Source organism: Myotis yumanensis, unplaced genomic scaffold (genome assembly GCF_028538775.1).
Source record: "Myotis yumanensis isolate MYYU_CA2020_CCGP unplaced genomic scaffold, mMyoYum1.0.hap1 SCAF_17, whole genome shotgun sequence".
In the NCBI taxonomy this organism is placed as follows: domain Eukaryota; kingdom Metazoa; phylum Chordata; class Mammalia; order Chiroptera; family Vespertilionidae; genus Myotis; species Myotis yumanensis.
The window spans coordinates 13,658,589-13,677,185 of NW_027223768.1; the positions used below are offsets into that span (position 1 = coordinate 13,658,589).

At 39.8% G+C, this 18,597-nt stretch overlaps 1 protein-coding gene and 1 pseudogene across 4 annotated transcripts in view; one reads left to right on the plus strand and one right to left on the minus strand.

Moving 5' to 3' along the window:
* ANP32E (acidic nuclear phosphoprotein 32 family member E) overlaps positions 1 to 8,880 on the plus strand; it is a 25,953-nt gene extending 17,073 nt beyond the window's left edge. For 2 of the 4 annotated variants that reach the window (XM_070396802.1, XM_070396799.1), the window contains exons 5-7: positions 277 to 440; positions 3,486 to 3,555; positions 4,200 to 4,902. In XM_070396802.1, the coding sequence (XP_070252903.1) occupies positions 277 to 440; positions 3,486 to 3,555; positions 4,200 to 4,300 (335 nt within the window). In that variant the 3' untranslated portion in view covers positions 4,301 to 4,902. Of the gene's footprint in view, positions 1 to 276; positions 441 to 3,485; positions 3,556 to 4,199; positions 4,903 to 6,623 lie in introns of those variants that run through there. The other 2 variants (XM_070396801.1, XM_070396800.1) reach the window with 2 other exon arrangements.
* Positions 8,881 to 16,084: 7,204 nt separating this feature from the next.
* Positions 16,085 to 17,170, minus strand: LOC138996134 (14-3-3 protein theta pseudogene; annotated as a pseudogene).
* Between the last annotated feature and the right edge of the window lie 1,427 nt (positions 17,171 to 18,597).

Here is an 18,597-nt window from a genome sequence, read left to right on the forward strand (position 1 = left end):
TTTTGAAGTGTCCACAGAGCAAAACAAACTTTAGTACATGTAATATTGTGATGAAAAGCTATATGTTGGAAATTTTCAGTATTTAGAAACCCTATTTTTCAAGTAGTAAATATGGGTGTTATAAAAAGGACATTTTAAGAAATAAAATCACCCTGAGATACCTCCCACCCATTTGCTTAAGAGTTTGAAGTGATTGGGGTAAGGGTTAAAAGAATCAATATATTATCAAGAAACATTTGCCCAGCCATTTGCCTATCTCTGAAAATATTTTTAAAGATGGAGATGAAGATGATGAAGAGGAAGATGAAGCAGGTCCACCTGAAGGGTATGAGGAAGAAGAGGAGGAAGACGAGGATGAGGAGGAAGATGAAGCAGGCTCAGAATTGGGAGAGGGAGAAGAGGAAGTGGGCCTCTCATACTTAATGAGAGAAGAAATTCAGGTGAACAGACCCTTCTTACCTGCACTGAAAATTAGTTATTTAGGCATAGAGCTAAATACTATAAAAAGTAGGGTGTGTAGAAATCTGAGTTATTTCTAACTTGTGGGGGTGCATGTGTCTGCCTGCCTGTCATTTTTCTCCCCCACTCCCCTCAGTTCATATTATATCCAGATAATCATAAACATCTATTGATTTTACCTCCCAGATACCTTTCAAATCCATTCTGCACTCAGCAGCATGGTGTGATAGAAACATTTTACAACTGTTTCTGAGTCTCAGTTTCTGCTTTTATAAAATTTAGCAATTATACCAATCTCGTAGGATTGTTTTAAGGGTTTAACAAAATAATACCTATGAAGTATCTAGTTGCTAGCACATTGTAGGCACTCACGAAAACTTTTCTTTACCCTAATTATTTCTTGCTTATGCTTTTTTTTTTTTTTTTTAAAACCTCTACCCAAGGACATGCTTGGGGAGAGGAATGACGAGGGGGTGAGAGAGAGACATTGATGGGCCACTCTCCATTCCCTCCTGACCAAGGACCAAACCCCCAACTCAGGTATTCCACCCGACAGGATCAGACTGGCAACCTTTTGGTGCATGGGATGATGCCCAACCAACCAAGCCACTGGAGCTGGTTTCTTGCTGTGCTTTTGTTGTAGCTTTCTAAATGCTCTCTCTGAATACAGCATCACCACTAAGGTGCAGCCTTTGCAGTGCTTGCCTGTGTATTCTGAATGCAAATACTAGCCTGCTTGAAACCCTTTAATGTTTCCCTGTTGCCACCAAGACACACAAGGCCCTTCATTATCTAGCCCCTGCTTCCTTCTCTGGCTTTATCTCCCTCAATACCAAAATAAATTGTCACACGAAGCTATTTCTTGCTTTTCTGTCTGTATATAATGTGAGTATTCTATTAATGACTTTGTACCCATGTCTTCGGATGAATTTTCTTTTTTTGAGATAAACATAAATAGAGTAAAGCATGTAAAGTACACTGATTTTATGTACAAGCCCATGAAATTTTTTTTAATCCTCACCTAAGGATATGTTTTTTCAATACTGATTTTTATAGAAAGTGGAAGGGGGAGAGAGAGAGAGACAGAAGCATAGATGTGAGAGAGAAACATCTATTGATTGCCTCTCTTACGTGCCCCGGATCCCTGCAACCTAGGTATGTGCCCTGACTGGGAATTGAACCAACGGCCTTTCTATATGGGACAATGCTCCAATCCACCGAGCCACACCAGCCAGGGCAATCCACAGGATTTTACAAATGTTTATACTTGTGTAACCACCACACAAATCATGTCTCGTGAACTGTTATATTTAAAAACTATTCTGGCCCAGCCTGTTTGACTCAGTGGTTGAGCGTCAAGAGATTGTGATTCAATTCCCCTTCAGGGCACATGCCCGGATTGCGGGCTCCGTCCTTACACTGGGTGTGCAGGAGGTAGCCAATCGATGATGTTTCTCTCTCATCGATGTTTCTACCTCTCTATCCCTCTCCTTTCCTCTCCTTCTAAAAAATCAATGAAATTATTTTTTGTAAAAGGCTCTACTTTATAAAAAAACACCACACAAATAAACTCTCAGCTCTGGAGTTGCCTCATTGAAGCTTTTTATAATTTTTAAAGACAGTCACTCCTTTCTCTGTTACCTTTGAACCTTGATTAGGCTTCTATTATTACCTGTAGTCACTTTTGTAAAAACTTTTGTTTATTTGGCAACGTTCTGCTAGATGGTGAGATCTTTAAGGGGAGGGAGTTTCTCCTATTGTTAATTTATTGAGTTTCGTTTTCATAATTTATAATTTAAAACAAGTTTTTATTATTAAAAATAATATCTTAGACTAGAAATTGTTAGTATTCTCATTTGTTTTCCTAATAACTTACATTGGTTAGATAGATGATATCACTGATTAATGGTAATTTTTCTCTGATACTCTTTTAAATATAAAACCAGTATGAGGAAAAATAGGACTCAAACTTGTTTGGGCCCTTAGTGAGTTAGGAGCTATAGCATCATGAAGAACAGAACTTTTAAGTATCTTAGGTATTCATAGAGAAAGGCAACCTGTTTAATTTGAATCAGTATACAACTTGAGTGTTTTTCTCCTAAGTTTTAATTTATTTAGTAAAATAATGAACTCATGTTATTTTGTATTTGGCTTTTTATTTTCTCTGTCAATCAGTCTTTTAAGTCTAGATAGTATTAAGTAATTTAAAAATGACCTTTAGTTAACTGCAAATGTTTATGTGTATCATTCCATTGAACATTGGGAAATATTAACTAAAACTGAATGGTCAAGTATAGAACAAACATCTCTAAGATAACATTAAGTCAATGGTAGTACCCAGGTAGCAGGGACTAGAAGTGTTCAATTATGATGAGATAATTTGGGTGTTTAAAATGAGGTCTTGATTTTAGAAACTAAGAGCCAGTGGAAGGGAGTGTCAGAGACTACTGAGATTTAAAGAGAAAGTAGAAGGAAATAGAAATGGTATTTGATTAGGTATTTTTTGTTTGAGTCTTTTTTTTTTTTTAAATTCTCACCTTAGGATATCTTTTTTACTGATTTTAGAGAGAGAGGAAGGGAGAAATAGAGAAAGAAACATCAATGTGAGATAGAAACATCTACCAGTTGCCTCCCATATGTGCCTTAAATGGGGACTGAACCCAAAACCTAGGATGTGACCTGACTGGGAATCAAACTGAAACCTTTTGGTATATAGGATGATGTCCCAACTAACTGAGCCACCTGGCCAGGGCAGTTTGACTCTTATTTCTATTTCAGCTGCTCTTCAAAAGTAAGGAATTAATATGTATAAAGAAGGACTTTCTGTAGGACTTATAATAGGCACTGTAATCATATTTTCTTTAAAACAAGTTCCAGAGAAGTAATTAGCTTTTTAAACTTGGGCTTTTCTAAATTATCAAGAGATAAATGTGATTAGTATCTTGTGTTTTTAAAATTATAAGTATCAAACTGGAAAATATGTGTCATGGCTCATTTATTCTCAAACTGAATATTTGAATTTCAAGGATGAAGAAGATGATGATGACTATGTTGAAGGGGAAGAAGAAGAAGAAGATGAAGAAGAAGAAGAAGAGGGTGAGTTATATTAGCCATAAAAATATTCTAAAATTAGAGGGGGAGGGTCAATATGGCGGCATAGGTAAACACAGTATTTGCCTCCTCCCACAACCACATCAAAATTACAACTAAACCACAGAACAGCCATCATTCAGAACCACCTGAAATCTTGGAAGAACAGAAGCCCTACAACTAGAGAATTAAAGAAGCCACATTGAAACTGGTATGAGGGGCAGAGGTGTGGAACGGGCTGGTCCAACACCCATGTGTGATGGTTAAAAATCAGAAGGGGTATCTTGGCTGCAGAGCTCGCCCTGTGAGGAGCAAGGCTATCCCAACCCCACACCAGACTCTTCAACCCAGGGTTCCAGCGCCAAGAAGAGAAGTCCCTGTAACTTCGGGTTGTAAAAACCAGTGGGGATTGTGGCTGAGTGATGCAGAGGCTGCTGGAGTCCCAGGCAGTTCCTCTTAAAGGGCCCGAACACAGACTTACTCAGACTCACTCCCTCTGAGCTCTAGCACTGGGGCAGCAACTTGAAAGGATCCAGTAGGGGGTGCGCAGGAGGCAGTTGATCATTGATTCTCTCTCATCATTGATATTTCTCTCTCTCTCTCCCTCTCCCTTCCTCTCTGAAATCAATAAATGTATATATTTTAAAAAGAACTAAATGAAATGGAAGCAAGAAAACTACCAGATACAGAGTTCAAAACAATGATTTTAAGGATGCTCAAGGGACTTAATGAGAACTTCAAGGACATATAAAAGGAACAGTCAGAAATGAAGGATACACTAAGTGAAATGAAGAATAATTTATAAGGAATCAACAGTAGAGGATGCCAAGAATCAAATCAGCGATTTGGAATATGAGCAAGCAAAAAACACCCAATCAGAAGAGCAAAAAAAAAAAAAATCCAAAAATATAAAGATAGTGTAAGGAGCCTCTGGGACAACTTCAAGCGTACCAACATTTGTATCATAGGGGTGCCAGAAGGAGAAGAGAGGGAGCAAGAAATTGAAAACCTGTTTGAAAAAATAATGAAGAAAACTTCCCCTACCTGGTGAAAGAAATAGACTTACAAGTTCAGGAAGTGCAGAGAGTCCCGAACAGGATGAACCCAAAGAAGCCCACACTAAGACACTTCATAATTAAAATACCAGAGGTTAAAGACAAAGAGAAGCTTAAAAGCAGAAAAAGAAAAGCAGTTAGTTACCTACAAGGAGCGCCCAAACAACTGTCAGCCAATTTCTCAACAGAAACTTTGCAGGCCAGAAGTTAGTGGCAAGAAATATTCAAAGTGATAAAGAACAAGGCAACCGAAGGACTTGTATGCATGCATATAAGCATAACCAATGGACATAAGACACTGGGGGGTAGGGGAGGCCAGGGGATTGTCAAGGGCGGGGGGGAAAAAAGGGCACATATGTAATACCCTTTGTAATACTTTAAGCAAAAAAAAAACAACAACAAAAAAAACAAGGACCTACAACCAAGACTACCTAGCAAAGCTATCATTTAGAAATGAAGGTCAGATAAAGAACTTCACAGACAAGAAAAAGGTATAGGAGTTCATCATGACCAAACCAGTATTACATGATATATTGACAGGACTTCTTTAAGAAGAGGAAGAAGATAAAAAATGTGAACAATAAAATGGCAATAAATACATATCTATCAAAAATTGAATCTAAACAATGAAAATAAATGAACAAGGAATCTAATGAATAAAATAGACCCAAAGGGATGGAAGCATAGAACAGACAGATGGATCTCAGAGGGAAGAGGGGAGGGGATGGTTAGAAGAGGTTAATGAAAGAACTTATATGCATATATGCATTACCTGTGGACCCAAACAATGGGGTGGTAAAGGCCTGGGGTGGGACAGGATCCAGGTGGAGGAGGGCAGTGTGTGTGTGTTGGGGCGAGGGGAGATAGGGGGAGACATCTATAATACTCAATGATAAAGATTAAAACAAGAAAAAGATATCCTAAAATTAAAGTTACAGCTATTCATGGACTTTAAAGATTGACTCTATAGTTCAAAATTACTACTGATCTCTTTGATTTTGGCAACATAATAGAATTCCCTTGAAAGGCATAAAACCTCTTTTTTTCTCAGGGTATTCATTAATTCCAATCAAAAAACAGCTTATAACATTTATTTTAAAAGTAGGAATAAAGAGATAATGGATTTCTTTAAAAAATATATATATTTTTGTTGATTTCAGAGAGGACGGGGGAAGGGAGAAATAGAAACATTAATGATGAGAAAAAAATCATTGATCAGCTGCCTCCTGCACCCTGCCCACTGGGGTTCGAGCCGGAAACCTGGGCATGTGCCCTGACTGGGAATCAAACCATGACCTCCTGGTTCATAGGTTGACGCTCAACCACTGAGACACTGGCCAGGCAAGATAATGGATCTTTGAGTTCAGTTTATTAATTTTTTCAGGGTCTTACATTTTGGAGAGGATGAAGGCTTCTCTAGAAGGGAAGAACAGTTGAACTCGATAATTCCCTTTTTAGATTTGTTCTCTGGTACTCTACCTAGGACTTTCAAAATAAATTTTAAAATTAACTAATAAGTCCATTAAATCAAGCCCTTAATTTCTTTTTTTTTTTTTTCAAATATATTTTATTGATTTTTTACAGAGAGGAAGGGAGAGGGATAGAGAGTTAGAAACATCCATGAGAGAGAAACATCGATCAGCTGCCTCCTGCACACCCCCTACTGGGGATGTACCCGCAACCAAGGTTCATGCCCTTGACCAGGATTGAACCTGGGACTCTTCAGTCCACAGGCCAAAGCTCTAGCCACCGAGCCAAACTGGTCAGGGCAAGCCCTTAATTTCTTGACCTGTACTTCACGATTTGGCCACAAGGGTGCATAGCAAGCTGCCATTATTTATGGATTTCTAAGTCTATTAAGTTCTTTCAACTGAAGTTGAAAAATTCACAGAGGACACTTAACCTCTCATTTTTTACGCCATTAACTTTTTACTAAGATAGATCCAAACTCTGTAATTTAACAAATATTTATTTGCTAAAATTAAGTGTTTTATACTTTTCCTTTCACTCTTCTTTCAGAAGAAGGTCTTCGAGGGGAAAAGCGGAAACGAGATGCTGAAGATGATGGAGAGGAAGAAGATGACTAGATCATTCTAAGACCAGATTCCCTAAATTCCTGGGTGTGCAATAGAGTGGTCACATCTTGTTTCTTTATGTATAATAGTTATCCCTACATAAGATAATGTGTAACTTTTTATAGGAAAAGTGTGGTTTTACTATTTTTGCCTTATCATTCCAAATAAGATTTACTAGTCTGTTAATGATATTATATGTAGAGAAAAATTTTCATTGACCTCGTGAAATTCCCTAGCAGTTTATTTAGAATCTTAATTTTTCTAATACAAGTTTACTTCTTAGTCATTTTAGCCCATAATTAAAACATGATGGCTTTTGCACAGGCATAGTATGGTGCATTTCATTCATAAGGTTTTAAAGTTATTTATCAATTAACAGAAATCACAGTCAGCTGGAATATGAAATAAAAATAGTCTTCTGAATGATAAGTTGGTTATATTTTTAGAGGTGACCCAGAGATCTTCATTTTGAAGGCAATGCCTTTTTTGGCTAAGGGATTTTGGGTGCTCTTTTGTCACATGAGTAACTTGGAAAGTAGGAGCAGAATAGTAAAGGTTCTATTCAACAACATAGTTCCTGGCTTTGGGGGAGGCTTCTGAAACCTTTAAGCCAGGTGGCTAATAAGATTTTATTTTTGAAGGAAAAATTGCTTATCGTAAGTTCAGAGACATGCAGAGAAGCCCTTTGTTCTCAAGCTGAATGAAGATCATGACATGCTAATGGTTGGTTTTTGTTTTATTTTTAAGTGTGCATTTTTTCATTTTCTTTCAACAATTCCTTTACGATAACCTTCCTTTCTTGTTTCACTCTCCTCCCTCTCCTCAAAAAAAAAAAAAAAAATGGGGGGCGGAAACTTATGAATACCCAGGAAAACCTTTATTCTTATACCTCAATTACCTTTTCAGACCTGTCTCAGTTTTCAAAAAGCTAAGTGAAACAAACTGAGTATTTTCTGAGATATGAATATTATTATCTATGCAGTTTTACTGGAAATCCTTCTTGGTTGACAAGATATACAGACCGTAGAAGGATGAAGAAAGAAAAGCAGATGGGCTTTTGGAAGCAGCAATAGTGTTCCTCAAAAGTCAGAATAATTTGCCTGTTGGTAATTAATGAGACATTCAAATCAAATTACAAGTTAGCTTCCCAAATGACTTAGCTACCACTCTGCAAGCATTTCTCATTTTTTCTGAGTAGAACCTTTAATTATTCTCTCTATAGTTTTAAAGCATTATCAGATTTAGCATTTGATTGGAATATATTAGGCAATGGAAAAATATTTGAAACTAAATCCATATTAAGATTTGTTTTCAAGTGGATGTCCATTAAAAACAGAAAAATATTTGGGAAAAGTGCGAGTGTGTTTTCTTATATGGCTACTGATTATGAGTAGATACGTTCATCTCCCTTTTTGTTATGGAGGCTCCATGTTCAAGGCAATTGCTTTTTTAATCTTGGCTCTCTAAATTTTTCCCCCTTTGGTTTTGAATATTTGTAAGTTTTTTTGTTAGTGTCAGCAAATTAACTGAAGTTACACTTTCATACTGGGACACATTTAAATTACTGAGTATAGTACTGCTTTAGCTTAAACTAAAAAAGTGGCACAAAATGACTGAACTAAAACTCTTGAGATAAGTTTAGTGGGGGGATTCGAATATCCAAATAGCTAACATTTTATTCCTTTTTAACAACTGAAATCCCTTGTTTTAGTCCCTAAGAATTCTCATCACATTGTTTGCCAGATTATAAAATACTTATTTTTAAAATTAAATTTATATACTGGCTTTCTTATCAATCATTTTATTGTGCAATCAATATTATTGTTCTTTGGTTTGTAAACAACACTTAAGAGCCTCCAAATAACTTTTAAGACTTATTTAGCTTTGTGGGTGATATTTTCATGCAAATAAGGGTGGGTTTTATATTTTGTAGAAGTTTTCGGTCCTATTTTAATGCTTCTTTGTATGGCAGTGTGTATATAGTGTGTTAAACTCCTCAAAACTCAAAAATCTTTGAAGTTAATACTTTTGTGCAACTGTGTTTTGAATAAAGCCATTACAGTGTTAAAACAAACAAAAAGATGCAGTACTTCTGAGTATTCCTTTATTGTTTCTGACTGTTCCCTGTTTTTTCTGAGACTGCTGTAATTTAAAGTTTTTGAAACTGAATTGCTTCAAATAAATTGAAGATTTGTTGTTAATGATTAGTTTCAGTGTATGATATTCACTTTTGAACACCACCATTGGGGGCATTGAAGATCTTTTTAAAAAACTGAGCAACAGCTTAAAGTTAAATCATTTAATTTAAACACTTGGGTGTGATATGAGGCATTACAATTTAATAATTAACTCATGATCTGCCTTCTTAATTTTTTTTTCCAAGAAGCAGAAAAAAATTCTGGATTTTCTTAATTTTTCTTTTGGAGTTGCAAATTGATCCAGTACTTTTTGTATTTTGATTTGAAGTAATAACTTTATTACCTACAGTTGAAGTAATTATTACTTGTAGTTAACTAAAGTTGTTATAAACCTGTTGTACATCAGTAGTTTTGTAAAATGGGTCCAAACTCTTCATTTATACTGTATGTTTATCTTTAGGACCCTTCGATAATCTAAATACAAACACATAATTCTTGCATGTTTACCTTGAGCAAATCAAACCTGAACCAAACAATGTTTTTTTTCTGCTCTCTTGGTTTTCTTGTGATAAGTAGTTTTTATAATGTTTCATTTTAGGCAACTCTGGAATGTATTTTATCAAGTCAAGGTAGAAGTATAATGTTAGGTAATATTTTCATGATTGTCTTACAGTTTAATATTGAAAAGGTATATTAATTACGCAACTCTGTTTCCTGAAGAGTTGGAAAATATTGAAGCATATTTTAACTACAGGAATTGTTTTTGAAATTAGTAGGGTATTTTTGTGTGTGTTACATCTTTAAAACATTAAAAGCCTTTCCCCTCTTGGTTAAAGGAAATAGCAGAACTACTAAAAGTTTTTGGTGGGAGTATTAGATAATGAAGCAGTTCTGAGAGATTGTAATTCAAAACAATTTTATTGCTTATGCCTTGTTCTATATTTTAAAGAGGCTTTTCAAGGACATTTATTTTCCCAACTGCTGAAAATGTCCTCTCTGTTCCTCCTAGGACTGGGTGCAATCATATTCTGCAGCTGTTGCTTAATAGCATTCTGCTGCATTCCTTATTCATGTATTAATCAGCCTAAGATTTGAGAGCCTGGCTTGGGTAATTTGCCCCCAGGTAGCTACTTGTGTTACTAGTCTATTGAACAACCCTAACTTGGAGAACAGGTTATACCACAAAATGGAAATTACAAAATGAGTTACTCTCCAAGAGAATCTTTAAAATGATTATGTACTAGTAAAATATTTTTATTTCAAACAAATCTAACCACTTTTTTTGGGTGATAAGACCCTGAAGCAGGTTTTACTCTATAATCAATTCTGATTAAGAGGAAGTGAAGCAAGTTTGACGTTTTAAATTTTGTGAATGTTTACTCATTTACATTTTTGTTAAGGCATCATTTGGACCTGGTCACTTATGCAATGGACACATCCATATTACTGGTCAATACTGGACACAAGCCACTAAATACTAGTAGGCACACAACACTGGTGAAAACAACCTATTTTAGCTCTTCAAGAAGTTACTTTCAGCCCTAGCCAGTTTGGCTCAGTGGATAGAGCATCAGCCTGAGGACTGAAGTGTCCCAAGTTCGATTCAGGTCAAAGGCACATGCTCAGATTGCGGGTTCCATCCCCAGTAGAGGGCATGCAGGAGGCAGCAGATCAACAATTCTCTTTCATCATTAACGTTTCTATCCCTCTCTCTTCCTCTCTGAAATAAAAAAATATATTTAAAAAAGAGAAAGAACAAGAAAAAAGAAGTTACTTTGACACTGTAAATGCTTCTCTATACCTCTGATTATCCTATTACATACTCAGACTGCACCATCTTGTAGGAGGCCATGCATGATCTATGCCCTCCACTTTATTATTTTTGTTGTTGTTAATCCTCACCGGAGGATATTTTTCCATTGATTTTTAGGGAAAGTGGAAGAGAGAGGGAAAGACAGAGAGAAACATCAACGTGAGATGTGAGAGAAACACATCAATTGGTTGCCTCCTGCAGGAGCCCAGGCTGGGGAGGAACCTGCAACCAAGGTACGTGCCCTTGGCGGGAGAACCGGGACTCTTTGGTCTGCAGGCCCAGCTCCATCCCCTGAGCCAAACAGGCTAGGGCTGTGCCCTGCACTTTAGCTGTGACTTTCCTTGAATAGTCCACAGCCCCAGAGTTAACTCATAAAGGCCCTACTAGGTTTCTCCACTTGGAGGCATTTTCTCCTGGAGTCCTGTCCTTTTGGCATGGAGACACCAACAACAGGCTCAGTGGAACTCAGTGTTATTTATATAGATACGGTAGCTGACTGAGGAATGCTGGGATTGGCAGAAGAAGCTGTAAGTGTAATGGAAGGAACTGCAGCTGAAGCAGCTAAACTTAACCAATGGCAGCTGCTCCTGAGGAAACTGGCATCGGCCAGGGAAGCCGCAAGTACCATGGCAGTGCAACTCCGGCAGGGAAACACATCCATCGTTAGCTGAGCACACACTCCCCTCTGGTTTCCTGAGAACATTCTGAGTTAAGAATGAATTCCTACCTGCAATGTTGAGGATTTATATTTGTAGGAAATAAGGGAAATCTTTCTGAATAGGATTCCAGGTCAGGGGGCTTATTTATTTATTCTGTACCAAGCTATCTACGGTGTAATGGGATATGTGGAGCTAAATTTCCTTTTTTTTTTATTTAAAAAATATATTTTTATTGATTTTAGAGAGGAAGGGAGAGGGATAGATGGAAACATCGATGAGAGAGAATCATTGATCGGCTGCCTCCTGCACGCCCCCTACAGGGAATCAAGCCCACAACCTGGGCATGTGCCCTTGGCCGGAATAGAACCTGGGACCCTTCAGTCTGCAGGCCAACATTCTTATCCACTGAGCCAGACTGGCGAGGGCTAAATTTCCTTTTTTATTGTTTTGACATATTTGGCATTTTATCCTTTTGCACGATTGTTTGCTTCCCCACTGCCAAGGTTCCTAGGCTGTAGCCTTTGGTGTGTGGATCAGAACTCTAGAATTAAGCCTCATCTGATTTGCTTTTACCCCATTTCCTTTTCTTGTCCAGCCTTGAGATCGCGTTCCTCCAAGTCCCTTCATTCTGCCTACTCCTCTGGGGTGGACCCACCCCATCATGCAGGTAAGGCATCACTACTGCAGATTCTTTTTTTTTTTAAATTGATTTTAGAGAGGGAGGGAAAGATAGAAACATCAGTGATGAGAGAGAATCATTGATCTGCTGCCTCCTGCACGCCCCCTACTGGTTGGGGATTGAGCCCGCAACCCGGGCCTGTGCCCTTGACCAGAACCGAACCTGGGACCCTTCAGTCCGCAGGCCGCCGCTCTACCAACTGAGCAAAACCGGCTGGGGCACTACTTCAGATTCTTGACAGGAGGCTTGAATAAACAGATGGGGAGAGTTTATTTAAGTGCTCAAATGCTTTTAGATGCTTAAATTGGAATAAAGTGTTCTTCTGGGATGCGTGTTTTGAGGTAAATTATGTGTCCTACTACTATGGGACACTTGCCTCTCTAAATTTTTACCTTAATTTCCCCAAGCCCTCAATCCTTGAGATATGAAGCCGTTCCCCCCCCCCCCCCTTGTTAAGGGTACTATTTTTACAACAGGGTGCCCTACAGATTCTGGAGTCTCAAGCAGTAGGAACAAGATTTTGATCGCCTTGCGGGGAGAGCCACAGAACTTCAAATTGGAGCAGTGGCACTCTAGCTATGGAGGAAAAGACAGAAAAAGCACCACTTCAGCTTGTGCCCCTCATTTAAAAAAAAAAAAATTGTGACCTTGGACACATTTTCAGCTTCTCAGAGACTGTTTACTCACTCCGCCATCTTGACCGGAAGTCCCCTCAGGTGCCCTAATTTGACTCAGTGGGAAAAAGGTCTGCCAAACCAGAATCCTGGCTTCAAGAGCAGAGACGAGAAGCAGGGAGACTAAGAAGTGGTCAGGCCTGCGGACAAACCCAGGTTAAACCGAACTGCTCTGCACCGACGCTCTCCGAACCGCCGCGGCTCGGGCCGGAAAAGCCGCAACGCCGGTCACGTGCTCCCGCCCCACCCTCGCGGCCCCGGATCCCCGCGGCAGGCGCGCGCCCGCCACGCTCCCTCCGCGAGTTGCGCATGCGCACCGAGGGTAGCCGTCTCCCCGGGACGCCAGGCGCCTGAGGTCGGCGGAAGGTGTCGGTGTCTTCCCTCCGCTTCCCTCTTCCTCTTTCCAGCTACTGCACATTCAGACTCGCCTGTCAGGGCCTTGGAACCTTCCTTTTCTTCATGCAGCCGTCGCTTATGATTTAGTTTCTGTTTTCTTTTTAATTCCAAATATTGAGTTATTCTTAGTTCCACATTCGTGAATACCCTTCAGTTTAGGGACTGTGAGCGGCAGTGTGTATGTACCTTTTCAAGGTCAGGGGGAAAGGTCATTGGCTTGAGGCCACTTTGCTTCCCAACCTCTTGTTTGTCCGGGTTTTGGTTCCGGATGGCAGTTGGGTGCCCTTGGCGTCTGGTCCGAAGCCTGCTATTCCTTGTCGTTTCTATTCCCTGTCGTAAAGCCAGAATGGCTGGATCGGTCTGAGTCTCAATAGTTAGAAAGTCGGTATCCAAGGACGAATCAGTTATGGGAAATACATAGAGCAACCAAGCGAGAGGGAGACCATTGGAGAATGACATGCAGCCCACATGTAAAATGATGAAGAACTTCAACGTGTAGGATCTTTTTCTTTGCTGGAAGGAAAGAATGGTTTCATGGCAGGAATTTTGTAGAGGTCAGCTTGCAGACTTAGAATTTTTTCTTCTTTTAGTTAGGGCAACGGAATTGTAGTTTGGTAGAAGTGCCTCACATCATTGAAGCAGAACTGTCATCAAATTACACTTTTTATTGAAATCAGTAAGTCACCTTTTAGAGAATATTTGCTTCAGTTTGTCTTGTACACCAGAAAGGTTTCTTTGGAGCTATGGAAGGTGGAGAAGACAACTGAATTCTTGTTTAAACAATTTTTATTTTTTTATTTTTTCCAAATATATTTTATTGATTTTTTACAGAGAGGAAGGGAGAGGGATAGAGAGTTAGAAACATCGATGAGAGAGAAACATCGATTAGCTGCCTCCTGCACATCTCCTACTGGGGATATGCCCTAAACCAAGGTACATGCCCTTGACCGGAATTGAACCCAGGACCCTTGAGTCCGCAGGCCGATGCTCTATCCACTGAGCCAAACCGGTTAGGGCTTGTTTAAACAATTTTTAGAAAAATATTAAAGTATGGGTCGATGATTCTATAGAATTAGGAACTGTAAATATTTAACTTCAGTAAAACTAATGTTTAATAGTTTCTCAGGCATTTTCAATGTCTTTAACAAAACAGCCACAAAATTGGGTAAAACCAAGGCCATTTACTTCATTTAAAATGAGAAATGAGAACATATCTGTATTTTGAGAAGCCAAGATTTTCTGTTGGATAACATCATTTTTCAGAAAAGGATTTTCCTTTGAACAGAGTAAACATGACCCTACCCTGATCCACAGTAGGGTATACTTTTTTTCCTTCTTCTTATGTTGAGGAATTCTGTCTTGGTGCTATTTTGATGCTGCCACAATATTAAAAAACTAATTATTAGCAGGAGAAGTTGATAGTTAATTTGTTTTTTTACAACCCTTGGGACATAGAAGCTACCTGCTGAGGAAGTGGTTATTGCCATCTGGTGTATGTTGTGAGGCCAAAGCATTATACTGATCTTATGATAAACCTCCTTTTTTGTATAATCTATTTTCCCTTTAAACACTCTGCTATGTCAGCCTTGAGGTTGCTGTTGGAGTTCAGGGACAAATAAGAGGATATATAATGTAGGCCACTGTATAGTGATGAAATATCAATTCCGCAATCTGTTTCTGAGGCTCTGTCCTTCATAAAATACAGTGTGCTATATGGTTATGAGCTTTCACTTAATAAGATTAGTTATTTTTCATTATTTTTAGTTCACACAACTGAAAATTACTTTCTTATAGGTTTTTCTGTGTTCAATCTTTACAAGTTGTTTGTAATGAACAGATGAAGGAAACAATGGAGAGGTTATGTATAAATCCTTTTTAGAGCAAGGAGGCCTATAAGCTACTGGTCAAAGCCATAAATTGTGGAAGAACATACATTTACTAGACTTTCTAATATTTTTGCTTAAGGTACCTAAGTGCTAGGAAAACAAAGATGAATAATACTCAACTCAATGTAATAGTTTAAAGGGAGGTTGTATATTTACATTGACTGCAGTATTGTTCAATATACTACATCAGTGATCTCCAATAGAAATGTAATACTACCCACAAATATGAGCTATAGAAGTAATTTAAAAATTTCCAGTAGCCATACTGAGACAAGTAAAAAGAAACAGGTAAAATCAATTTCAATACTATATTTTATTTAAACCAGTATATCCAAAATTTTTATAATTTCAACATGTAATCAATATAACGTTAGTACTGAGATATTTTCCATTTGCTTTTTCATACAAAGTCTTCAAAATCTGGGGTGGATATACAGCACATCTCAATTCAGATTAGCCACATTTCCAGTACTTATGTGGCTACATGGAGGTCAAGAATATCTCCTGATGAGAAAAAGGTAAATAGGAGGGCAAGTTACTAATCAGAAGGCTCTCTGGTGAGCATAGAATCAGAATACCGGATGCTAAATGGTCTTGAAGGATATTTTATTGGTCACACAAAAATGATGACCCTACCTTGATCCACAGTAGGGTATACCTTTTAAAAAAATATGTTTTTATTGATTTTTTTTCCTAGAAAGATAGGAACGGGGTGGGGTTGGGGGGGAGATAGAAACATCCATTGGCTGCCTCTTGCATGTGTCATGTTCACTATATATCTCTTGCCATGCTAGAGTAGTTCCTCATTGTAGTGTATTAGCCTCCAGGTTTTAATCCTGGGATATATTATTTACTCACAAGCACTGAGAATTGTGCTCTGACAGGGAATTGAACCTGTGACCTTTCAGTGCACAGGACCACACTAAACCAACGGAGCCATACCAGCCAGTGGGAAAAAGGTAATACAAAACACAGTCACTTGCAGAACTGGTTCAGATGACTTAAATACCAAATACGTGTTTAGTCCTCTCTGTAAGTGTTTGGAAGTTACTTGTGTTTATGTGAAATGAACTTCTCTACATTGGTAACTGCACACTAGGAGGGCCAAGACAAGCACAAATCAAGGAATGGAGTTTTCCCACAGCTGCAGTGTGAAAGGACTATAAGCCATTGCTGCCATACACATGAGTGGGTTTCTTTGCTCTAGGAAACCCACATGGAGTAAGGGATGCAGATGTGCACAAAGGCTTCTGGAGGGAGGAAGGATGACACTCTGTCTGCAGTTCGTTTTTGGCTCCGTCGGCCGCATCACATTCTTCTGCACTGCCTGGTGTCCATAAGCTGAGGTTGTCTCTAAGCAGCTGCATGTTGAGGGTGCTGTCTTGATGTGAGTCACTCAGCGTCTGGAGATCTGCAACGGCCTCACCAAAAGCCGTTTTCGCCAGTGCGCAGGCAAGCTCGGAGGTATTGAGGCGCTCATAGTAAAATATAGAAAAGTTACGAGCCAGCCCCAGACGAATCTGGTGTGTGGGCTGCAACTCTTTCTTGCTTAATATCAAAAGCCTCTTGGTAAGCTCCTTGGATGTTACCTATCGTCTGTTTTCGATCATCACCACGTGCAGCTTCAGCAAGGTACCGGAAGTAATCGCCCTTCATGTTCAGGTAGAAGACCTTACTCCCCGGATGCGATGCGTGGGCTATTAAATGCTTACCCAGCAATTCCAGGGCCGTGGTGCAGATGCCCCGCAGCTCGGCCTCCACTTCCTCCCGGTTAGTCCTTGATCACTTGCAACTTCTTGTCGGAGGCGGCGGTCTTCTGCTCAATGCTGGAGATGACCCTCCAGGGCCCAGCCGTGGGCAAACTACGGCCCGCGGGCCGGATCCGGCCCATTTGAAATGAATAAAACTCAAAAGAAAAAAAAAAAGACCGTACCCTTTTATGTAATGATGTTTACTTTGAATTTATATTAGTTCACACAAACACTCCATCCATGCTTTTGTTCCGGCCCTCTGGTCCAGTTTAAGAACCCATTGTGGCCCTTGAGTCAAAAAGTTTGCTCACCCCTGCTCCAGGCGGACCTGCGGCTCCCGGCCACGTGCCTGTAGGCCACCCAGGGCAGGCTGCGCTCCTCCTCGGACAGCTCGGTGCCCTGCTCCGTCTCGGCCTTCATGCAGGTGGCCATGTCCTCGGAGCGTTGGGCCTGCTCGGCCAGCTTCGCCTTCTGGATCAGCTCTAGCTTCGACATGGGGACAGGGAGGAGAGCGAGGGCGATCACTGACCGGGATCAGGATCGGAGGCGTGGGTGGGGGGGGGGGGGGGGCGGGGGTCTGCAGCAAGGTGTGGCGGCGGGGTCACACTATGATGCACCTGCCACCCGGTTGCCCGCTGCTCCTTTTGTCTGTCCCTGCACGCGCCGCCCACTTGACTTCTCCTGCCCGGCCCACACCACGCCCACTTGAATTTCCGTCCTGGGTCCGTGCTCCCTGCGGAGGCCTCATTTCTTTCTTTAGTGAAATCAGGTAAGTCAGTGAGAAATGTGATGAAGGGAGGAAGTTACATTCAGTGCCAGTCCAAATGACTTTAGCCGGTTTGGCTCAGTGGATAGAGCATCGGACTGAAGGGTCCCTGGTTCGATTCCAGTCAAGGTCACATGCCCGGGTTGCAGGCTCAATCCCCAGTAGGGGGCGTGCAGGAGGCAGCTGGCCAATGATTCTCTCTCATCATTGATGTTTCTATCTCTCTCTCCCATCCTCTCTGAAATCAATAAAGAAATATATTAAAAAAACTTTTTTAAAACATCTAGTCCTCAGTGATTTGTAGGTTTTAAAATTGATAGAATCAGGATTTATAAGCATAATGTATTTACATGAGTAATAATCATTCTCAGCAGATCTGCATAAACCCTCCTAATATAACTTTCTAAAGTTCAGATTTGAAACTTAACATCTTATACAATGTTTATACAATACAGATTCTTGGTTGCCCATACTGTTCATGCTGTCCCTCTAAGTTGTGCTAGAATATAGTACAAACATTCATACTTTCTCCCCCTCCTCCCCAATCCCTACCATTTTACCTACATTCTGCTAGAAGGGCAAGCTTTGTTTTCTAAGCACTTTGAAAGGAAGTGAACAGATCTAAGAAGTAAAACTGGAACAGAAAGTTAAAGGTGTAAAGAATTTCCCACTAGCCAGGACTTTGGGGAGGATAGGGAGCTGAAAGTCGTGATTTCCTATTTTTTGTTTTCATGCAGAAATGAAATTCTCCTTTATCTCACTCAAAGGAATTGGTCTAGAGAAGAAGAGTTTTTGGCTTATAATTATTAGCACTAATGTAAATGTTCTGGACAACCTTTAGGCTAATGCAGCGGTTCTCAGCCAGGGGCGATTTTGCTCCCCAGGGGCCATTTGGTAATATCTGGAGACTTCTTGTTCGCCACAGAGGGCCGGGGGTGCTACTGCCCCTAGTGGGTAGAGGGCAGGGATGCTGCTGAACACCCAGCAATGACAGCCCCCACAAAAAAGACTTTCTGGCCCGAAATGTGAATAGTGTGAACTTGAAAAGTCTTGGGTTAATAGAATGTTATTTAATTTTTGACAGGCTTGCTGTGGCATGATGTCAGATAATGTTTAAAATTTTTATTAAAAAAGTATAAGCACTAGAGGGCAGTCC